Source organism: Gopherus evgoodei, chromosome 16 (genome assembly GCF_007399415.2).
Source record: "Gopherus evgoodei ecotype Sinaloan lineage chromosome 16, rGopEvg1_v1.p, whole genome shotgun sequence".
NCBI classification, from domain to species: Eukaryota; Metazoa; Chordata; order Testudines; family Testudinidae; genus Gopherus; species Gopherus evgoodei.
Window position 1 is genome coordinate 2,752,327 of NC_044337.1, and position 24,366 is coordinate 2,776,692.

A 24,366-nucleotide genomic window follows, 5' to 3' on the forward strand; every position below is an offset into this window, starting at 1 on the left:
ACGCCAGGGCTCAGCAAAGCAGTCCTCCAAGCATGCCTTTTGAGGGTGCACCCAGGGACGATGCACCAGTCCAGTAACCGGATCCTTCCCTTTGTTTTCTGAATCTCCTATCGTGCATAGGCCCAGATAACCTCAGACTGCTGGGTTCTCCACATGGTAGGCATGGGAATATTCTCTCCATTTTTGCTCCACTCATCCCTCTTCAGGGACTTGTCTCACGAGCAACATCTCATGCAGGCGGTGCAAACGCTCCTAGCTGCAGGAACAGTAGAGAAGGTCCCTCAGGAGCTAAGGAGAAAGGGTTTTTACTCTTGATACTTCCTAATCCCCAGCGCCAAAGGATGTCTCAGAGCCATATTCAAGTTCCACATGATCTCTTCGACTGCCATCATCCCCTCCCAGGATCTGGGGGCTAGTATGCCGCCCTCAACTTGAAGGATGTGTACTTCCACGTATCTATAGTCCCGTCCCATGGACATTTTCTCAGGTTCGTAGTGAACCACAACCATTTCCAGTTTACGGTCCTTCCCTTTGGCCTGTCAGTGGCCCTTCAGGTGTTCACCAAGTGCAAGCTGGTTGTGGCCGCCTTTCTAAGGAGATGGCAGATGCCGATGTTCCCGTATCTTGATGACTGGCTTGTCAAGGGCTGCTCCAGGGCACAGGTAGAAGCACACGTACATCTGATACGATCAATCTTCGACAGTCTGTGTCCATTGCTTAATGTGCCCAAGTCCGCTGTACCTCCACCCAGAGGATAGAGTTCAAAGCAGTACTAGGCTCCACCCAAGCCAGGGCATTCTGCCAGAGGTGTGCTTTCAAACCATGTGCTCCATCATAGAGGACTTTCAATTTTTCCTCACCACGATGGCATGGTCACATGGCCACTTGCACATCTCTAATCAAGCACTTCAGGTCTGGCTGACTTCAGTATACCATACAAGCAGACACAGCTTGGACAAGGTAGTTTCGTTTCGTCCTCACATTGTTGAACCCTCCAGCAGTTTGCACAAAAGTACCCTTCTCCAGATTGCAACCATTGATGTCACTAGTCACGGAAGCTTCAGCACTGGGGTGGGTTGTGCATCTAGGGGCTCTCGGGACCAATGTTCCCTCTAATGTTTTACACCCATGTGCAGAATGAATTTTGTTATGTGCATCAATATGAAGGTGTGATGTGGTGGGGGTGGGACCAAGAGGTTCAGGTTATGGGAGGGGGCTCAGGGCTAGGGCAGTGGGAGTGAGGGCTCTGGTTCGGGGTGTGGGTCTAGGATGGGGATGAGGGATTTCGGGTGCAGGCTGCCCCAGGGCTTCAGCGGGGAGAGAGGTCTCCCCCAGCCCTCTCACCGCAGCAGCCCTGGACCTACTGTGGTGGGGAGAGGCGCCTCTCCCCTGGTAGCCTCTGCTCAGGAGGAAGACTTGGGTTCTTCTGGGATTAATATCAAGCAGAAAATGTCACAGCTGAATAACAGACTATGGGCCAAATTCAGCGTTCAGTTACACCATGGCTATTAATGGAGTTACACTGGATTTGGACAGCAAGATTTCACTCCCTAGGTAAGAAAGCTGTTAAAATTTTCATCAGCTATAAGAAGTGTCAGTGCCCATAATACCATTCTGACACTAGTAAATAACATGAGACCTCAAAGCTGATGTGCTAGGGGAGGAAATTCACAGCAAAGGCCAAACTGCACACGACTCACCTGGACCTAAGATTTGTTACAAACCTCAAGCTCAGGCCAGCTTCGCTGAAAGGGTTTGTTGTGACCCTTTTGTGTGAACCTGGGGCTGCTTGCTGGGTTCTGTGAGGAAACTGTCCGTTCAAAACTCAGTGAAACAGGAACAATAGGAACTCTGGCTGCAGCTGAGCTTTGCTTTGAATTGCTAGAGAGAATGAAGGGCTGGAATGCAAAATACAAACCCAGCCCCAAAGCCCCAGCAGTGGGGAGAGGCACCTCTCCTGTGGCCCCAGCTCAAAGTTGCTGTGGCAGGTCGGGGCTGTGGGTGAGGTGCCTCTCCCTGCCATGGCCCTGAGTGCCTCCACAGCCCTTGAAAGACTGCTGCGCGGCTTAGCGGGAACTTAGCTCAGACTGCAAGGCTTCTGGTCCTAAACAGAACTCTCGCTCCATATCAACCTCAGAGAGTTGAAGGTGGTTCATTTAGCCTGTCAAACCTTACACACCTGCCCTTCAAGTAGGATTGGATCAGTCATGATGGACAACCCAACAGTGATATTTTATATAAAACAGACAAGGTAGAGCACGCTCCTCTCCCCTATTCCAGGAAGCCCTCAAGCTGTGGTACTTCTGCATAGCTCACTCAATACATCTAGGGGCGTCTTATCTTCCGGGATCCCAGAGCAAGCTGGCAGACCATCTCAGCAGATCATTCCATGGCCACAAGTGGTCCATCTGCCCAGACATCATGAACAGCATCTTCCAACGGTGGGGAGTTCCCCAGGTGGACGTGTTCACGATGAAAATGAACAGGAAACATCAGCAGTTTTGCTCCTTCCTGAATCGCAGCCCGTGCTTGACCACAAACGTGTTTCTCCTCCTTGGGAAAGACTGTCTGTTCTCTGTGTTCCCACCCTTTCCACTCATTCATAAGGCCCTGCTCAAGATCAGAAGGTACAGGACGTCCCTCATTCTAATAGTTCCTGCCTGACCCCACCAACACTGGTACACATCGCTCCTGGAACTGTCAGCCACTCCGATCACCCAGGACCGTGGTCACCTCCAGCACCTCAACCTCGAGTCTCTCCACCTCACAGCATGGAAGCTTCATGACTAAATCCCATGGAGTTCGCATGCTCTGAACCTGTCAGAGAGGACCTCCTTGGCAGCCAAAAGCCCTGCACTAGAGCCACTTACTTAGCTAAGTGGAAGAGATTTTTGATCTGGGTGACGCAAAGGGCCACGTCTCCAACTCAAGTATCAATACCCTTCATCTTAGACTGTCTACTTCCCTGAAGCAGTCAGATCTGACAGTGTCATCTGTAAAGGTTCACCTAGCAGCCATCTTGGCATTCTACCCAGGCGTGGATGGTCGATTTGGTCTTCGCTAGCCCAATGGTAGGTCGTTTTCTCAAGGACCTTGACAGGTTATACCCTCCAGTCAGCCATCCGAATACCAACATGAGATCTTAACCTGGAGAGCACCAGGTGAATGGGACCTCCCTTCAAGCCCTTAGCAACATACTTGCTCCTCTACCTCTTGTGGACAGTAGCATTTCAGGTGGCAGTAACTTCAGCTGGGATGGTGTCTGGGATCAAAGGCTTGACATCTGAACCTCCATACCCAGTCTTCTATAAGGTCAAGGTCCAGTCGCAGCCTCATTCAGCCTTCCTGCCAAAGGTGGTATCTCAATTTCACACAAGTCAGGACATCTTCCTCCCAGTGTTTTGCCCTAAGCCACATGCCAACAGCAGGGAACAAAGACTTCATTCCCTGGACATGAGGCAGGCTCTGGGCTTCTATATTGAAAGGACAAAACCATTCTGGAAGTCTAACCAGCTATTCGTTATAGCAAACACGATGAAGGGCCTCCAAGTATCGTCCCAAAGAATTTCATTGTGGATCATGTCCTGCATTCGGACTTCTTATGACCTGGCGAAAGTGCCAGCTCTGACGCTAACAGCACATTCTACAAGGATGCATGCCTCCTTGGCTACATTCCTGGCACAAGTCCCTATACAGGAGATTTTCAGGGCAGCGACCTGGTTGTCGGTCCACATGTTCACTTCACTTTATGCCATCATCCAGCATGCCAGAGACGACGCAGTTTTGAGCAGAGCAGTGCTTCAGTCAGTGAACCCTGAGCTCTGACCCCTCTTCCAATGGTCTGCTTGGGCTTCACCTACTTGGGATTGACATGATCAAGCACTAGAAGAGGCAAAAATGGTTACCTAGCTTCTCATAACTATTGTTCTTCAAGATGTGTTGCTCATGTCCATTCCAAGACCCATCCACCTTCCCCTCAAATTGAGCCTCCAGCAAGAAGGAACTGAAGAGGCAGTTGGTTGGCAGGGCCCTATATGTGGCACCTGGAAGACGCAACTCCAGGGGGCACTCAGGCCAACCTGATGGGTACTGCTAGGGGAAAAACCTTCTGGTGACTGTGCACACAGCGTGCATACACCTATTTGGAATGGACATGAGCAACAGTTATGAGAAGGTAGGTAACCGTTTTTTACTGACAAAAGTGCTAGTGTAAACATAGCCTTAGATGCCCATCCTGAATACAGTGGAGTAGGATCTGTTCTAATTGTGCCCTTCATGAGAATTACTAGTGTGGTGACTTCATTCAGAAGAACACTCTTGCTTTGCCTTGACCTGTTTTCTTCCTGCGCTATAGCAGCGACATCAAGCTGGCATTAGGATGTTACATGGTTTTTGCTATCAGGGATTCTCAAATGATTTCAGTGTTGTCCATATCTTGATTACGCTTTGTGGACCTGTTCCACCCCCTTATGATTCCATAATATCCCTTTGGCCCCTGCACCAATTACTGACATGGAAAGTAATATTGAGCAATATATTTATGTATTTTATCAGTCTTGAAATGTGGCCTAGCTGCTAGAAGTGAGCCAGCACCATGGGAGGAAACTGGGTTGTTCAGAGACCACAGGCTGAGAACGGCTGAGCTATGTAATTCCTATTTAAAGTCATTTGGCATCACATGGCTAACAACCAGCACAAGTCTTTGAAGATTTATGGGGTTGTATGTCCCAAGCTCCATTTTTGTTGATGTTGGTTTTTTAAGGCCTGTTTCTGTCCTGTAGCGTACAAGGAGAACTCTTAAATAGGTATCTCCCCAATTATTTATTTATTTATCTCCTAGAGCTGGAAGGGACCCTGAAAGGTCATTGAGTCCAGCCCCCTGCCTTCACTAGCAGGACCAAGTACTGATTTTTGCCCCAGATCCCTAAGTGACCCCCTCAAGGATTGAACTCACAACCCTGAGTTTAGCAGGCCAATGGTCAAATCGCTGAGCTATCCCTCCCCTCCTCCCTCCCTCCCCTTGAAATATATGTTCCTTGAGCAGCTCATTGAGACAGTTATATTGCCTATTTCCCGGCCACAGGGCTTGCCTGGCCTATCCTTAGTCTGATGCACTGTGCTAACGTGTATTTGAAGGGTATTAAGAAGCTTATCAGACTCAAAACAGGTGTCCCCATTTCTTCTGTTCCTGGCCTTGCCAGAAGTAGCAAGGTTATACTTATGGATAGGATACAAGATTAGAAAGATGAGTTCTGTGTGAGCCTGTGGATCTGTTTTCACCACCTCATTAGACTTTTATCTTTACTAACCATCCAGTTATCTTTCCATATCCTTAAATGTGCCTAACTCTGAACTTGTCTGTCATCCCCTCCCCCATCCCCGCCCCCCACACAAATATACATCTTCATGGACAGTTGCTTCAGTAGTGTCACCCAGCTGTGCTGAGTGAGGGGAACTGGGGGCAGGGTTTCCTTCACACTCTGGGGCTCCCTTAGCGCCTGCTCACACCACCCCTCTCCCACAGCACAAGTTCCCTCCAGCTTCCTTGCTGAACTAGATTTTAGTTCCTTCCCCTCTGTTTTTCTAGCTCCTAAATTACGGTGGCAGGAGGAGTGTGTTCACTCGCTCTGTAGGGGAAGGTACATTAGGGGAAGAGCTAAGGCTGAGCTGTTTGTTCTGAACTGAAAGCAGTACACTCAGGATTTGAAATGGAGTTTGCCCTTATACGTCACGAGCCTCAGTATGAGGGACCTCGATAGCATGTTCTTTGGTGTAATGTCAGCAGCATTTACCTTAAATCACATACCTCTTTGGTGCTAGGTGCCCATTCTAGGGACCACAGTGGCTCAGGATTAATGCAGGTTGAGCAGGCTGTTGAGACGGGTGCAGTGTGCTTATTTTTGCATTCTTTGCAAGTTCCTTCCAATTGGAGAGTCAGTGCCACACGATGATACTAATTTTGCATTGTAAGACCTTGTTTGTATTGCAGGAGTGTTTTTCCTGATGTATTTTCACTTTGTTGTTTTGCTGTTAAGATGCAGCTAGGTGATTTATGTAGAAGCTAGGGATGGAGGCAGTCAGTGTCTTTACATATACGCTGCATGTGGAGATGAGCCACTTTGTTCATCTGTGTGTACATACACATTCTTTCTATCCAGACTGAGGACATTTTAAAGATCCGTGCCTAAGTTTAGTGTGTGTGCTGATTGGTGGGAGGATAATTGCACTAATAGCAGATGATAGCTATAGTTGCATTAATTTAGCTACTGCTGTTTATTCAAGACAATACTGCAATCTAGAGAGTGAGGTTTCTAGATCATGTCATACCACCAATAGCATTTTAAAATAAAGCCACCCGCAGCATTGTTTCTAGGACGTTTCCATTTTCTTTTTGATACATTTCAAGGGGAAGTCCACTCACATTCTTTTTAATAACCAGAAACCTCTTTTTAAATCCCCCCCTGCCTGCCCAACCCCAGTGCCATGCTTTAGCTAGTTTTTGTAGGGCTAGCCTGGGGTGAGGCTGTGCCCTGTTATATGGGAGATCAGGGTTTAGGAGCCAATTCCAGTCACTCGTTCATAAGTCTGATGTGGGCTGTGAGGGCTGCAGTGGCAACCCACTCAGCCTGGGCAGATAGCATGTCCCTAATGCTCAGCAGCCAACATCTTTTTGGTTCATTGTGGCAGGAGAAGTGTTGAACTCTAAAGGGAGTCCTGGGCAGACTGCCTCAGCTGGAGCATTGAGGGCTGCAGTGTTTTGAAAGCAGAGGGCCTCTTTAGCACTCCAGAAGGGAGGCAGAGGAATCCCCAAGGGGATTGCATGTAAAACCTGAACGTGGCATCATGATCTTGGCAAATGTTCAGTTGAAATCAATACCTGCTGCAGTGTCAAATTTGAAATGAGCTCTCTCCATCACACACACTCGGTTGGTAAAGGTACAAATTTCTTTAAACATCCACTTGGGAACGGTAGGCTGTCAAAAATGACTAGGTGAGTTGACATGGAATCAACTAAAGACGTTTGAACATTCTGTTCCTTTAGCAAGCATGTGTGGCAGCTTCCACCATCCACAGCTGGTCAGCATCATGCTGGGCATTGGCCAGAGGGAGTCAGAGTGATGATAGACACCTACTGGAAAACCAGGTCTGAAGCTTGAGGGACGATTAGTCAGTCCCAGCTCCTTCCTTTAACCCTCTAAAGTGTTAACCATCACATGCCATGAATGTCATTTTTTGTATTTGGAAGTAAATGAAATGAGTTTATGTAATCCTTAACAGGTCATTAAAAGGAAGGCGAGTGCTCTGTGCGTGTTGGACACCAGCATAATACATCCATTTATCAGAAGCAAGTGATCTTCTCTGAATAAAAAGTACTTAACAGAGAAAGCAGGCAGGATAAGGAAACGTGGTATAAAGCCTCCTGAATCTGAATTGTGAAAATAATCTCTATTCCTGACGTGAGCAAATCTCGAGGAAAGCATTGATATGGCAGGTCCTTGGGAAATCAAGCCAAGAATTCCCACTTTATAATTCTGCAGTGAAACTCCCTGTCAAGATGTCTCAGAAGGCACAATCCTGTTCAGCTGAGGGAGCCTTAAGAGCTCTTGCACTCTAAAATGTGTCCTTAGATTAACTTAATTTGGGGAATGTTCAGCATTGTTATGGTGTCTGGGTAGCTGCCTACTTCAGGACACACTATAGAAAAGAAATAACACAGAGGAGCCCAAGCGCTGAAGGTATCTTCCTGTCACTGTGTCAATATGGGATATTTTTGAATCCCAGGGCATGGGGATTAAAGCATGCAATTCCTATTGGTTTTTATGGACTAATACTATGCACAGTGTACTGGAAATATTCCCATAAAGTCCTCACTGAGTCAGAAACATGCTCTGCAGCTGTGAGGCCTCGCCTCAGATCTTGGTTGTACTGACCACTACTTGATGTCCTCCTCCCACCCAGGGGTTATAATCCATTGTGGAAATTGGGCTGTGCCAGGCCTCTGGCTCTGGTGATCAGGCACTGCCTGAGCTCCATGGCAGGTCAAGGAGTGCACAGTCAAACAGGACACTGGTAACTTCAGCTGACCTGAATTAACCACAGATGGCCCTCATTAAGGTAGAGAAGAGATCCTAGAACTCAAGTTGCATTAGTCCGGAACACCAGTGCTTCATTTGCATTCTAGAAGTAGGAGTATATGCATCTCAATGCGCCCTGAGGGGCTCTGCTTAACACTTCTGTATCTTACAGTGATGGAGAGGCTCTTGGAGGGAATCCTATGGTAGCCGGCTTCCAAGATGATCTGGATCTAGATGACAAAGTGCCCAGCAAACCCTCATTGGCAGCAGAACTTGTACCAAGCAAAAATATTACTTTGTCAAGTGAGGAGGAGACGGAAATGGAGGATGCTATGGTCACCATTGTGGCTGATGAAGACATTGACGTGGACTACGAGACACAATGGTATGAAGGAGTATAGTCTACTAGATAAAGTATGGAACTGGGAGTTGGGAGATGTAGGTCTTTTTTCAGTCCTGCCACTGACATGCTGTGACCTTAAGCAGCTCACTTAATCTCACTGAGCCTGTTTTCCTAGCTGTAAAATGGGGCTATCTATGCCTCACCAACTTTGCAAGTGTTCACAGACTACAGATTCTCTGATGGAAGATGCTGTGGAAGTGAATAGTAGTATTACTAATCACCATCCGCATTTTTCAGTTTGGATGGAATTGTAACACACAAATGCAGCCAAAGGGCTAACTTGATTTGTCATATCAAGCAATCCTTCCCCAGAATGTGAGCCCCTCTTGATGAGGGATTGGCCCAGCCTTCTTCCAAAATTTGAACAAGAGGAGTTGGGTAAGCTGTTGGGCACTTTTTCGTAGTGGGTGTGGGTGAGTCTCAAGCCTCACTGCTTAGGGCACAGAGGGTGCTTGTGATGCCCTCTCTGTGGACCAAACAAGCAGCACTTTGGCACAGGGGGAATGGCAGTGCTGCTGTTGCTGGAGAATGGACCCCACAGAATATTGTGTAAATTGCATGGAAGATGGTGTGCAGTCATAAATAATGCAACAGGGCTTGGCCCACAAGCAAATGTATTGATCTCAAGTATGTGTCCCCTCAGGGATGTCTGGGCTATCTTTCAGCATTTGGCTTACTGCCAGAAAGATTTCCAGGGTCTGAGTGCTATGTATAAAACCTATAAAGCCTCATCACTGCTTAGGTGTAAATTAGAGAAATCCCCTAGAATAGGTTCACCTAACTGGTTAGTTACCATTAGTCACTTTGCTTCACTTGTGCAATGTGGGAGATGAGGAGAGTAGACATGAAAGAGTATAGAAAAGAGGTGGAGCCTCTTGGTTTTCCTTGAACACTGTCACTATCTGAGTGTTATAAGAAAGATAACGCATGTGTTAAGATACCACCAGTCTTGCAAGGGCTCACAGTTAGTCCTGGTGAAAGAGCATGCAGGAGAAGTGGTTTGGAATGAGCTCATAGGACCAAAGCCATGGGTTCCAACTTGCTAAGACTATGACTGTATAAATCCTCTGCCTTTAATCCACGTTCCTCTCTCCTGTCCAGTGCTGCCTCTTTAGAGGATCTGAACAAGGAAATATTCGTCCAGATAAACGCTGTTTCTAACTCGATCAACTAGTTTTGCTTCCTCCTTTCTGTATGATCAGGGAGGCCTCAATTGTAATGGAGAAAAATGTTAGTCAGGCATTAACATTCCACTGCCCCTGCTGGTGTCTGGCAGATTCCATCTTCCTTACTCCAGTGGTACAACCCTCTGAAACAGCCCATTGGGGCAGCTTAATTGTGTGGTGGGACCCCTCCTGATGGATCCAAGGCAGACAGTTCCCTCTTTGTTTCCCCCACACCCAGCTCCTTGTGACTTAGTGGGCCCATAGCCCCTGCAGAGCTGGGATGTGATGGGAGGGCTCCAAGCTCACCCTTTCATGATTGTTAGAGTTGTAGCTGACAGCTTGTTTCCTTTTTTAAAGGTCTTCCAAAAATTCAGTGAAACCACAGAAGAAAGCCTCTTCCACCAAAGCACCTGACCAGAAGCCTCCAGGCAGCTTGCCTCCGCATTCTGGATTTGAGAGAAACATCAGCACAAAGCTCCCCACAGATCTGCCAGCCACTGGAGCTGCTGCTCCTACAGCTACAGCATCAGTCCAGGCACAAACGACCACTTCCCAGAACAAGGGCTCAGCTTCCAAACTGAAGGGAAGCAAAGACGAAATGCCTGAGGAGTCTGACAGTGATCAGGAGGGACCAATAGCCACCCAGATGCTCTCATTTGTGATGGATGACCCGGACTTTGAAAGCGAGGAGTCTGATAGCCAAAGGAAGAAAGTGGTAAATAACGTGCATGTGTCCCTGCTTTCTAGCTCAGCCTAGAAGCAGCAATGGAGCGATGAGAGCTCTTGTCTGATCTTCCAGTATCCCAGGAGCAGCAGCTGCAGGATGAGAGTTAAACAATCTGAAGAGCATTATTGTTCAAACACAGGCCACTAATGTTCTTCTCATTGCTGAAGCCGAATGATAGCATGTCTCAGTTGCATTTTTAAGTATACGGATTAGGGCTGTCAAGCAAGTAAAAAAAATTAATCGCGATTAATCACACCATTAAACTATAATAGAACACCATTTATTTAAATATTTTTGGATGTTTTCTATATTTTCAAATATTTTGATTTCAGTTACAACGCAATACAAAGCGTACAATGCTCACTTTTTATATTTTCGATTACAAATATTTGCACTGTAAAAAGCAAAAGAAATAATATATTTCAGTTCCTCATAAAAGTACTGTAGTGCAATCGCTTTATAATGAAAGTTGAATTTACAAATGTAGAATTGTGTACAAAAAATAACTGCATTCAAAAATAAAACAATGTAAACTTTATAAATCTACAAGTCCACTCAGTCCTACTTCAGCCAATCTCTCAGATAAACAAGTTTGGTTACAATTTGCAGGAGATAATGCTGCACGGATCTTGTTTACAGTGTCACCTGAAAGTGAGAATAGGCATTTGCATGGCACTGTTGTAGCAGGCATCGCAAGATATTTGCATGCCAGATGCACAAAAGATTAATGTGTCCCTTCATGCTTCACCCACCATTCCAGAATATATGCGTCCATGCTGATGATGGGTTCTGCTCGATAACGATCCAAAGCAGAACGAATCGACATGTATGTTCATTTTCATCATCTGAGTCAGATGCTACAAGCAGACGGTTGATTTTTCTTTTTTGGTGGCTTGAGTTCTATAGTTTCCATATCGGAGTGTTCTTCTTCGAGTGATTGCTCATATCCATTCCAGTTAGGTGTACGCGCCGCGCGTGCACATTCGTCGGAAAACTTTTACCCTAGCAACTCAGTGGGCCGGCAGGTCGCCCCCTAGAGTGGCGCCACCATGGCGCTCCATATATACTCCTGCCGGCCCACCCGCTCCTCAGTTCCTTCTTACCGCCCGTGTCGGTCGTTGGAACAGTGGAGCGCGGCTTAGCTGACCTCCACTTCCCTAGCTACTCGTTTTCTCGTATATAATTATGCAGTTATAACCCTTTTATATATATATTTGTATGGTTATACGGGTTTTCTTTGCTAACATGGTTAGTTTAGTTAGCGGGGTTCAGGAAGTAGCCCCTTCCATGAGCCCAGTGCCGGAGCCATGCATGGCTCACCGGGTTTTAAAAGGGGCCCGGCCTGCCAGAAGCCGCGGCCGAAGAGAGATCTACATGACTCCTGTTTGAAGTGCCTCAGGGCAGATAAGTGCCCCATTTGCAAGGCTTTTAAGCCGAGAACAAAAAGGTACGGGACTTTCACTTACCCCTCCACCTTGGGCGCCGAGCGATATTCAAGCGGCGGGCAGAAGCGCCTCCTCGGCACCGGACCCCGCCGTTACTACCAAGGCCTTTCGGCACCGACCGTCGCCGGCACCGATGTCGACTCGGCACCGCTCCCTTCTTCCGAGGTCGAGAGAGTCTACGATTCCTGCTGGTGCCTGGCGGCTCCCCGGCACGCGCCGTGGTTGAGCCCCCTGCTCCCGCTGCTTCCGTGCCACCTGCATCGCAGCCAGAGAGCTCGCCTAAGTTGCGTTACCCGGCACCGGCACCTGCAGAGGCACCGATGACTTCGGCTCCGTCGATTCCAGTCCCCCAGGACCACGAAATCTGGTGCCTGGCAGCTCCCCGGCTCGCGCCGTGGTAGAGCTTACTGCTCCTGCTGCTTCTGTACCAACTGCACCGCAGCTAGAGAGGTCGTCTAGGATGGCTCGCCCGGCACCGACGACGTCGCCACCGTCGATCCCGGTCCCACGAGGGCCGTAGAATCCGGTGCCTGACGGCTCCCCGGCACGCGCCGTGGTTGAGCGTATTGCTCCTGCTGCTTCCGTGCCAGCGGCACCGCAGCCAGAGAGCTCATCCAAGTCGGATCGCCCGGCGCCGACACCTGCTACGGCACCGATGACGTCGACACCGTCGATCCCGGTCCCACAAGGGCCGTAGAATCCGGTGCCTGACGGCTCCCCGGCACGCGCCGTGGTTGAGCGTATTGCTCCTGCTGCTTCCGTGCCAGCGGCACCGCAGCCAGAGGGCTCGTCTACGTCGGATTGCCCGGCACCGACACCTGCTGCGGCACCGATGGCGTCGGCACCGTCGATCCCGGTCCCACAAGGGCCGTAGAATCCGGTGCCTGACGGCTCCCCGGCACGCGCCGTGGTTGAGCGTATTGCTCCTGCTGCTTCCGTGCCAGCGGCACCGCAGCCAGAGGGCTCGTCTACGTCGGATCGCCCGGCACCGACACCTGCTGCGGCACCGATGGCGTCGGCACCGTCGATCCCGGTCCCACAAGGGCCGTAGAATCCGGTGCCTGACGGCTCCCCGGCACGCGCCGTGGTTGAGCGTATTGCTCCTGCTGCTTCCGTGCCAGCGGCACCGCAGCCAGAGGGCTCGTCTACGTCGGATCGCCCGGCACCGACACCTGCTGCGGCACCGATGGCGTCGGCACCGTCGATCCCGGTCCCACAAGGGCCGTAGAATCCGGTGCCTGACGGCTCCCCGGCACGCGCCGTGGTTGAGCGTATTGCTCCTGCTGCTTCGTGCCAACGGCACCGCAGCCAGAGAGCTCGTCTACGTCGGATCGCCCGACACCGACACCTGCTGCGGCACCGATGACGTCGGCACCGTCGATCCCGGTCCCGCAAGGGCCGTAGAATCCGGTGCCTGACGGCTCCCCGGCACGCGCCGTGGTTGAGCTCCTGCTCCGGCTGCTTCCATGCCAACGGCACCGCAGCCAGAGGGCTAGTCTAAGTCGGCTTGCCCGGCACCGACAACGTTGGCACCGTCGATTCCAGTCCCACAAGGGCTATCGAATCCGGTGCCCGACGGCTCCCCGGCACGCGCCGTGGTTGAGCGTATTACTCCCGCTGCTTCAGTGCGGACGGCACCGCAGCCAGACAGCTTATCTAACTCGGTTCGCCCGGCACCGGCACCTACCGGAGCTCTGATGACCTCGGTACCGTGGATCCCGGTCCCACGAGGGCCGTCGAATCCGGTGCCTGACAGCTCCCCAGTACGCACTGTGGTTGAGCCTGCTGTTCCCTTCACGCCGGAGATGTTACCAACGGCGAGGGCTCTCAGTGCCATGACAGAGTCAGTGCTGCCTGACCCGGGCACCGCCGGTACGGGTAATACAGTCTCTTCAGGGGACTGTCCCCTGTCAGCACAGCAGAGCGGCACCGTTCATGATCACGGTCCCGCAGACACTCCACGTCCTGTCGGCACGCCGGACGCCACTGGCAGTCCCGGTGCTGTTTTCCTCGGTACTGGTCACACTCGCTGCACCGGTCGGTATCCCGTTCGCCGACCCGCTATCGGCACCGTTCCGACCTCTGGCACCGGGGCAGGTACCTTGACTCCTGTAGCCCTTCTCCGAGTTGGGCAAGGTCCGAGTGAGTCAGAGACTCTGCCTGTGCCTTCTTTTAGTACCTCCATGGCTGTCCGGACGCGCATCCGTGTCATCCCATATGCGCAGATTTTATGCTCAGGACCACGATCCTGATATGATGGCCAGCGGGCGCCAGCCCCGAAGCAGAAAGAGGCTTGGCGAATGCACAGGCTTGGCCGCCAGGTGTACTCTGCAGGGGCCCTGCAGCTCTGGGTAGCAAAGCAACAAGCCTTGCTTAGCTGCGATAGTTATAGCACCTGGGTGAAGGAGTTTCTCCCTCAAAACTCCCACCTGGAGTTCGCTACCGTCTTGGAGGACGAGGGAAAGAAGGTTCCCAGAGCGTCCCTCCAGGCCTCGTTGGACGCAGCAGACTCTGCGGCCCGCACTCTGGCCTTGGGTGTCGCCATGAAGTGCATTTCATGGCTTCAGGTTTTAAAACCTCCGGCCGGAGCTGCAGTATGCCATTCAGGATTTACCCTTTGTTGGTAAAGGCATCTTCGCGGCAGAGACAGCCCCAGACTGCGAAGCCTGATGGACAATAGGGTCCTAATGCGTCTCAGCATGTATACGCCAGCGACCAAACGCAAGCCTTTATGGCCCCAGCCGCCATACTCTGTGCCTAGCCAGAGGCAGAACTCTGGCAAACGGCAAGGCCAAGGTGGTCGCAGACAAACGTCAGGACCCCTAAAGAGCCAAAGTCAAGGTCCTTCGCAATTACCACGGGGACCAAAGACGGACCTTCCAAGGTTCGCCTGAGGGCAGTGTACCAGTCGCAGGACGGGATCTCAATCCCGCTTTCTCCTGGCATGGCCCCAGTTACTTTCAGATCGCTGGGTCCTGCGCACGATGGAGCATAGGTACCACCTTTAATTTGCTCCAGCCCTTTCCCCCTTCAGCGGGCGAAAGGGGCAAGGGGTTTTCTCCCGTTATGCCCTAGTCCCCCACTCGAACACAGGTCTCAGACCTCCCTGGTCCTGCATGGACTCAACCGGTTTAGGATAAGGTTGAAGTTCTGCATGGTATCCCTGGGAACCATTATTCCATCCTTGCCTCCTGGGGGCTACTATGCCGCCCTGGATATGAAGGACGCGTACTTTCGCAATGCCATCTTCCCTCCGCACGGGAGATGCCTCCGCTCTATAGCCGACTGTCAATACTCCCGGTTTCCGGCCATAGTCGCCGCCTACCGTCACTGATGTCGGATATGCGTTTTTCCGTATCTGGACGATTCGCTTATCCGAGGAGACTCTGAGACACAAACCACTCAGCCCGTGGACATCGCCATGGTCTTATTCACAGGTCAAGGCCTGCGGTTTACTATAGAGCACTCCACTCTGGTTCCCACGCAGAGGTTGGGCTTCCTAGGGGCTATCCTGGTCTCCTACCTAGCTGGAGCCTGCTTATCACAACTGCGGTTTTAGGCGATGGCAACAATCATCTGAGGTCTGAAGGCTTTCCCAACGACCTCAGCTCGTTCTTGTCTCAGTCTCCTGGGTCCATGGTTGCCCGCAAGTTTGTAACCAAACACGCCAAGCTCCGCCTCCGTCCTCTCCAAGTCCGGCCCACCTCGGCGTACCGCTTGGACAGGGAGCCAATGGTCATGGTAGTTACCGTTCCCTCGGACGCCTTAGGCTCCCTAGAGTGGTGGCTAACTTCCTCCTTGGTGTGGACAGGGATGCGGTTTCATCCGCCCCAGCCCTCACTGCCCCTGACGGCGGACGCATCATCTCTCTGCTCGAGTGCTCATGGTCACCTCCGAGCTTAAGGCCTTTGGTCTTCTAGGGAGCTGGCATTCCTCATTAATGCTCCAAAAATGAGAGTAGTCCGCCTGGCATGCCAGGGGTTCCAGCGGCAGCTGCGAGGCCGTTGTATCTCGGTGTTTACAGCCAACACAATGGCCAGGTGCTTCATAAGTATTCAGGGGGGACATAGTCCTCCCCCCCATTTTTTGTCAGGAGGCCATCCATTTCCGGGTCTTTTGCATGGCCCACTCGATGGAGCTGGCGACGTCCTTTCTCCCAGGCGTTCGGAACGTCTTACCTCTTTGACTCAGCAGGTCTTTCCTGTCTTACGAGTGATCACTCTGCCCCATGTGAGGCGTCCCGCTTTCCGGAAGTGGAGATGTTTCCTCACACAGACCTGTTCGCTCACCGCGAGAGCAGGAAATGCCAGGTGTTCTGCTCCTTCCAAGGTCTCTCCTCGGAATCGCTCTTGGACGCATTCCTGATGTCGTGGAAAGGCCAACTGCATTATGCCTTCCCACTGTTCCCACTGGTTCATTAGGTCCTGCTCAAACTCCGCAGGGGCAGAGCGCGCATCATCATGATCACTCCAGAGTGGTCCAGGCAGCACTGGCATACCACGTTGCTCGGCCTGTCAGCCCAGACCTCATCACTCAGGGCAACGACAGGCTTCGTCACTCGGACCTGCAGCCTCTTCGCCTCACGGTGGCTGCTGCGTACCTGAGTCGGGGTGACAGGCAGCCTTCCACCTGGTCAACGTACCGGGCCAGGTGGAAGCGTTTCTTTTACAGCTGCAATACGCTCGATCTTGCTCCTGCTGAGGTCTCGATCCCCTCTATTTGGCCTGCCTCTGGCCTTCAGCGGCAGGACCTGGCGGTATCATCGCTGAGGATACTCTCGGCAGCCATCTCTACCTTCCAGCAGGCTAAGATGGACGTTCAGTGTCCCACGCTCTATGGGTTCGAGGCCCCTCAAGGGCTTGGAGCGCTTGCACCCTCGGGTGCGCCGCCCAGCCCCGCCCTGGGACCTCAACCTAGTCTTGGCCAGACGGGTCTCTGAGATCAGAGCTCTTACGGGGGTTCCGCCGTACACTAGGTTCCACAAAGACAAGGTGCAGTTATGACCGCACCCGGCTTTCCTCCCTAAGGTGTTTTGGCCTTTCATGTTACCCACAGCTCAACGCAATGGGCATAACCGTTGCACTCCTTGGACATCTGTGGAGTGCTCGCATTATATTGACAGAATCATTTCCTAAGGTGCCCCCAGCTCTGCCCGGTAGCGGGCCAAAGGGAGGGCTTGCTTGTTTTCCTCTCGGAGGATCTCCTCTTGGGTGATGGCGGACATCCCCACTTGTTATGATTTGGCTCATATTTCCCTAAGGCACATCACTGTGCATTCTACCAGGGCTCAGGCTTCATCTGCCGCCTTGCTGGCTCGTGTTTCTACCCACGAGATCTGTCGCGAAGCTCCATTGGTCCTCGGTCCATACCTTTGCTTCGCAGTATGCCCTGGTTCAGCAGTCAAGAGAGGCTGTAGCCTCTGGCTCAGCAGTTTTATTCTGCCACATTTCACTCCGACCCCACCGCCTTTGTAAGGCTTGGGATTCACCTAACTGGAATGGATATGAGCAATCACTCGAAGAAGAAAAGACGGTTACTCACCTTTGTAACTGTTGTTCTTCGAGATGTGTTGCTCATATCCATTCCGCACCCGCCCTCCTTCCCCACTGTCGGAGTAGCCGGCAAGAAGGAACTGAGGAGCGGGTGGGCCGGCAGGAGTATATATGGAGCGCCATGGTGGCGCCACTCTAGGGGGCGACCTGCCGGCCCACTGAGTTGCTAGGGTAAAAGTTTTCCGACGAATGTGCACGCGCGGCGCGTACACCTAACTGGAATGGATATGAGCAACACATCTCGAAGAACAACAGTTACAAAGGTGAGTAACCGTCTTTTGCTCTTTTAAGACATCTGAAAGCATGCTCCACATCTCATCCCTCAGATTTTGGAAGGCAGTTTAGATTCTTAAACTTTGGGTTTAGTGCTGTATCTATCCTTAGAAATCTCACATTAGTACCTTCTTTGCATTTTGTCAAATCTGCTCTGAAAGTGTTCTTAAAGCAAACGTGCTGGGTCATCATCCGAGACTGCTATAATATGAAGTATATGGCGGAATACGGGTAAAACAGAACGGCAGACATACAATTCTCCCCCAAGCAGTTCAGTCACAAATGTAATTAATGCATTATTTTTTTTTAACAAGCATCATCAGCATGGAAGCATGTCCTCTGGAATGGTGGCCGAAGCATGAAGGGGCATATGAATGTTTAGTACATCTGGCACATAAATACCTTGCAACGCCGGCTGCAAAAATGCCGTGCAAATGCCTGTTCTCACTCTCAGGTAACGTAAATAAGAAGCAGTCCGCAGTATCTACTGTAAATGCAAACAAACTTGTTTGTCCTAGCGATTGGATGAAAGGAAGTAGGACTGAGTGGACTTGTAGACTCAAAAGTTTTACATTGTTTTTGAGTGCAGTTATGTAACAAAAATCTACACATGTAAGTTACACCTTCACGATAGAGATTGCACTACAGTACTTGTATGAGGTGAATTGAAAAATACTGTTTTTATTATTTTTACGGTGCAAATATTTGTGATAAAAATTATAATATAAAGTGAGCAGTGTACAATAAATCAATAAATTTGAAAATGTAGAAAAACATCCAAAAATATTTAATAAATTTAAATTAGTATTCTATTGTTTAACAGTGTGATTAATTGTGATTAATTTTTTAAATTGCAGTTAATTTTTTGGGGTAAATCGTGAGAGTTAACTGCGATTAATCGACAGCCCTAATACAGATTATTCTCAGTAACTGCAGATAACCTCTGAGCTCAAGCAGCCACATGGAATGTATGAAACCCAAATGCTGAGGATTTTTCATCTGGAGCTTAGTGTACTAAAGCTTGGCAGGGAGAGAATGGGGAAAGCGGGGACAGGGAGAGTGAATGTGTATGCACAGTTCCCTGTTTTCAACCCAAGAATTGAAAAGCCATGGTGAAGTTGTGTTGAAACCTTCCTTTGCTTGTCAAAGTCTATTGAAGCCCCAAATGCCATTATAAAGGGGCAGTCCAACATACAGCTGAAGTTGAGGTATCCATAGCATATCCACAACATTGACAAGATAGGCTGCTGCTGCTCAGCTTTAACATAGATGCAACCTGCAAAAGGCTGCCTAGATCAGAGAGGACCTGGCATCTCCTCCAGGCCTTCCTCCATATTAAAGATGAGGGAATTCAGTGAATTCTTTGAGCTCCTACAGTTCGCTGTTGTGGCCTTTACTGGAGCAAATTCTGGATGTCCCTGCCTTCGTCCACAGTTAGAACCACTATCTGTACAGAAACAACTCGCCATGACTGACTGTGGAAAGCAGCTCCTATGCTTGCAGACAAACTGCTGTATACTGAGCCAGTAACTGAGAGGGCTCCTGTAGAGCTGGTTTGGTGTGTTCACCTTGCGCCGTGGTTGTGTGTGTGTGTGTGCGGGGGGAGTCACTATCCTAGTCTGTCCATGACCATGGCCATGTATCATACTGGCCTCATTCAGTAACACTCCGTTCTCTTAGCATGGCCAGTGCTCGCCATTTCACTGTAAAAACAGTGGCTTTCTGAGCAAGGTTGAGACTCCTTGTGCCTGATGAGACAGCAGGATTTGCTGGGAAGTGCTGTGTTGTAGCAGCGTCAGGGAGATATTCCTCCACAGAAAAACTCTTCCTCAGGGCACAATGGTTTGGCCAGGTTGAACAGTGAAAGAAGTTGTGCCCCCTCCACTAATGGGGAGGGCTGCATACAGAGCCGGAAAGGCCGTTCAGCAAAAGAGGCAGATCACGTTTGGACTAGTGCTAAGAATATTGTACAGGAACAAAGTTAACTCCTTAAGTGTCAAGTGGCAGACATGGTGAGATGTCTGTGCTCCAGGATTGGGGCACAGCTGTCTCCTTTTCCCCTCTTGCAGGGTGAGAGGAGCCTTCTGAAGCTTTACCTGGCCCCTGCAATTTTCCAACTTTCAGCCTCTGTATCATGGGAGATGCAGCTCCCTCTTTCTTGAACAGAGGGGTTTGCTCCAGCCCCATGAAATGATTCCCCTGGGTGCATACTTCCTTTTGACCCCAGGATGGCATGTGACTCTGCCAGGGCACAATATAGGTTTGAGTCCATTGTATTTGAAGGTTTTCCAGGATGGCAGTGCCTGTTTGTGCAGTTGGTAAGCCTGATGCATCTGGGGCTCATGTTAACCCCACAGAGGCAAGAGGCTGGCCTTTTGAGTACAAATGTTAAGCACCACAGGGCATTTCACACCAGAGCTACAGTTCCAGTGCTATCTAGGCACTTCCATCGTGGCATAAAATAGTATAAAATTGTGACAGCTTCTTGAAAATAGCTCAGTTCTACCACCCCTTAGCTCCCCTTTGGAGAGCAGAAACGTATCCTAAGTAGAGAGGAGATGGGGCTTTTGCTTGAGCGATCAGTTTAGACTCCTTGGTAGCTGAGATTGGGTCCATGACGTGTCTACTTTCATTCTCTAGGGTGAATTCCCAGTTCGGGAAGACCCCTCTGACATCTCCGATGAAGACACCTCGTTAGCAAAGCCTCCACAGCCCATGAAGCCTACAATCCACTCCTTCAAGCTGAAAAATGACTCTGATCTCTTTGGCTTGGGTCTGGAAGAAACAGGCCCCAAAGAGAGCAGTGATGAAGGTAAAAGTAGGTCACTGAGCCACTCCTGACTGTGATTGTCCTGCTGGGTTTTTCACTGCACTGAATAGGTCCAACGTTAAGCAAATCAATTCTGTATTAAGTAAAACACCCCCGACTTCACCCAGTACCCAGTGTGAGCATTTAATGAGCTTTGCCAAAGCATAACGAACTTTCTTTCACTTTCTCCCATGCCTGCCCTGACTAACCTCAGCTGGGGGAGCACTTGCTGATGCCTTGGGAGAGACTACTGGGCATTTTCCTGCCCTGCTAGAAGTAGGGGCACTTCTTGAGAGCCTTTTCTTGAGATTTCCTGTCCAGTTTTGCATGCTTCAGAATCTGTGAATTCGAGTCTATTATTGTGGATCCTCCCCATCCCAAGAGCCAATCGTAGCTTATGCAGAGAGGTTTCTGTGGATGGACTGGCATTAATTACCACATGACTGTTTCCTTTTGATCTGCCTGGGAAGTAACCTGGAATTATGGGACGTTAAAGACTCTTCATGACTGGAGGGTGGTGGGGGAGAAGGGATTTGACATTGATTAGTTGTTCTAAAATTATTACTAAGATGTCAAACCCTATTCAAGCTCTGTCAATAACTCACATGTAATTTTGCCTTGCTTTTAACTGTTTGATTTCCCATAACCGACGCTGCCCTGTTGTGTTGGGTCTGATAGATTACTGATAATGATGGAAGAGGCCATGCAGTTTGGTGGTGTGAAACAGGATCTCCCCACCATTCAGCTCTAATGCACCATATACAATGTCCTCCCTAGCAGCAGGAGAGCAGGGCTTTTTTTGTGGAAAATGCATTATTAGCCATTTAATTTTGTAGAGAAAACAACTTTTGGAGTTTTTTGTTTGAACAGATAAAGAAAAACATCCTTCCAAGGAGAAAAAGAAGAAGAAGAAGAGCAAAGAGGTACAGCATCATTCCCTGGTGTAGACTCCATCAGCATATTCTCTGCCAGTCAGCCAGAGGGGGCTGGCGTGCTACAGGGAAGTGTGGCTGGCTCTGTTAGTGACTGGTTTCTCTTCCATATTCCAACCCCGGAGAGGCAAGGGGGTCTGCAGTCCCCAAGTCTCCAGGCTATTAGCCGCTTTCCAACTTACAAGGAAACTTGTAGATCTTAAATTTAAAAGTTAAAATCAGAGCTGTAATGCACAGGATTTAATTGTAGAGAGTATGCCTATAGAACAGACAGCATATGTGCTATATGGAAACAAAATTCTCTCTCAATTTCAGCAGTGTCCAAGAAAGAATAAATCTTAAGAGCTAACCAGAGATCATCAGCAGATTTGTTCTTCAGTGAGGTGCATCAGTTCTAAACTTTCCCAGCTCTGTGTAGCTCAGAAGCTTCTCTCTCACCAGTGGAAATTGGTCTAATAAAAGAAATTGCCATACCCACCTTCTCTCTCTCAACTTGTTGGCATTCTGACTAGCCGTCCTTATCTGACAACCTTATCGGTGTAAACCGAACATTGCTTCACATGCTCCCAGTATATAATATGTGACAGACCCAAACCAGTGGGGTACAGGAGTTTGGTAAAGGGCAAATATACTGGTCACTGGGTGAGTAGTTTTCTGTTCCCTGAGTGACCAGAGCAGGGGCTGCACTTGAGTAATCAGGAACCTGCTAGAACCAATTAAGGCAGACAGGCTGATTAGAACACCTGCAGCCAATCAAGGCAGGCTAATCAGGGCACCTGGGTTTAAAAAGGCACTCACTCCAGTCAGGCAGGAGGGAGCCAGAGGAGAGGAAGTGTGTGTGAGGAGCTGGGAGCAAGAGGCACAAGGAGCTGAGAGTGAGAGGCTGTGCTGCTGGAGGACTACGGAGTACAAGTGTTATCAGACACCAGGAGGAAGGTCCTGTGGTGAGGATAAAGAAGGTGTTTGGAGGAGGCCATGGGGAAGTAGCCCAGGGAGTTGTAGCTGTCATGCAGCTGTTACAAGAGGCACTCTAGACATCTGCAATCCACAGGTCCCTGGGCTGGAACCCGGAGTAGAGGGCGGGCCCGGGTTCCCCTCAAACCTCCCAACTCCTGATTAGACACAGGAGGAATTGATCCAGACTGTGGGGAAGATCACTGAGGTGAGCAAATCTGCCAATAAGCACAGGACCCACCAAGGTAGAGGAGGAACTTTGTCACAAATAGCAGACGGTTCTGACATCATTAACCCCATCCCTCCTAGATATTGGACTTTATTCCTTCCATATAAAATTCCCATGATAGATAAGCTTCCTCCCTAGGATCCCACTTTCAGAATGATGCATGATGGGTTACTGGTGCCATTAGAAAAAACCTTCCTTAATTGCCTTTGCATCTTGCAGGAAGAAGAGAAGTCTATAAAGAAGAAAAGCAAACACAAGAAGTGCAGGGAGAAGGAGGAGAGCAAAGATGAGAAGAAGAAAAAGAAAAAAAGAAGCAAGGAGAAAAACAATGAGATAGATGAACTGGAGGCCTTTCTGGGAGGAGGAGCCAGCGCCAGCAAGCAGCAAGGGGGCGGGGACTATGAGGAGCTCTAGGCCTGCAGTGGGTACAATCAGCGGACTCCATTGGTTGGTGGCTGCCTCCAACTCTCCATACGAGCCACGCCAGGACGGGTACAGATGTGTAAAGCTTTGGCTGTCTGCCATAAGTACTGTCGAAACAGAGATGGTGGAACAAAAAAGCTTTACATCTGTGTATGCTGTTCTGGTTCAGTCGTGTGGAAGGAAAACACAGCCGTGGGATACTAGAGGAAGATTTGAAGGTTAAAGGTCATGGTATGGTATCATGGCAATGAGTTATCATTTCCTCCTACCAATGTCTAGCCCTCTTTCCTTTCTCCAGAGAGTTCCAATCTGGTAGTTGGCACGGTGTGGGAAGGGAAAGGTGAGTGGACCTGCTCCCACCCCCACCATATTCCACTGCTGCACCCCTGAAATTCCTGTTTTAATAAATAAATGAATGCAGCAAAACATGCCACCTGAATGCATCGTGCTGTCACCTTGTGAATAATCAAGTCTTTAACTTTTTATCCTTCCTATTTCTTAATAAGAAAGGTGTTTGCCCCATAAGGCAATTGACAAAGCTTTAAATTAGCAAATATCGTCTTGACTCCTAATGAAGCAGCTGCAGGGCCTGAAATAAGAGTGAGTATAATTTGGGGATATTTCTGCACAGCAGCATAATTAACCCTGTGGTGCTGCTTTTGGAATCCATGTAGCCTCATTGATTCCTATGGCCCCCTTGTCTCTGGCGCTACATGTAAGCCATTGTGCAGTTGGGAAGACAATGCAAAGTTATCTTTGAGAAAAGAAACTAAATTGACACTTTCCCTTAAACACTCCCTGGCACCCCAGCCTTGAATTTGAATACACTAGCAATTCAGCCCTACAGCACCTCTCAGGGACATGACTGCTGGATGGAAATGGAGATACCAGAATTTCAAGAAAGTTTACAGAAATGCGTTAGCATGGCAAGGTGTTCGCTTCTCAGGGCATGCTGTAAAACAAAGGCTGCCTCTGCACCAAATGGGGAAACCACTCGGGCTGGGGAGAGTGTCCCTCAAGTTCTGCAGACACTGAAAGCCATGTTTACTAGGTCGCCTAGCACTTAGTGTGGGGCACTTCCTTCCCCAGAGTAGAGTGCAGAACCTCCTCTTGTCACATGAGCTTTGAAAGCCTTTTAATTTTGGCTCTGATATCAAAGAATCATGTATCAGTGCATGTTCAGCGGCATAGGTCATGGATGGTTAGTGACACCTTTGCCCTGCCATTCATGCCTTCCACTATCTTGGTGAGTGCCCCCCCCCCACCCTCCCAATCTTTAAAGAGTTTGTTAATACTCAAAGACAACGAGGAGTTGGGTGGCACCTTAAAGAGTAACAGATTTATTTCAGCATAAGCTTTCGTGGGTAAAAAATCCACT

At 49.6% G+C, this 24,366-nt stretch overlaps 1 protein-coding gene across 5 annotated transcripts in view; it reads left to right on the plus strand.

Moving 5' to 3' along the window:
* Positions 1-24,289, plus strand: part of RABL6 (RAB, member RAS oncogene family like 6) — a 110,677-nt gene extending 86,388 nt beyond the window's left edge. The window contains exons 12-17 of one of the 5 annotated variants that reach the window (XM_030536105.1): positions 8,248-8,460; positions 10,002-10,359; positions 20,282-20,453; positions 21,321-21,373; positions 21,698-21,765; positions 22,785-22,861. In XM_030536105.1, the coding sequence (XP_030391965.1) occupies positions 8,248-8,460; positions 10,002-10,359; positions 20,282-20,453; positions 21,321-21,373; positions 21,698-21,724 (823 nt within the window). In that variant the 3' untranslated portion in view covers positions 21,725-21,765; positions 22,785-22,861. Of the gene's footprint in view, positions 1-8,247; positions 8,461-10,001; positions 10,360-20,281; positions 20,454-21,320; positions 21,374-21,697; positions 22,006-22,784 lie in introns of those variants that run through there. The other 4 variants (XM_030536108.1, XM_030536106.1, XM_030536109.1 and 1 more) reach the window with 4 other exon arrangements.
* The last annotated feature ends 77 nt before the right edge of the window (positions 24,290-24,366 follow it).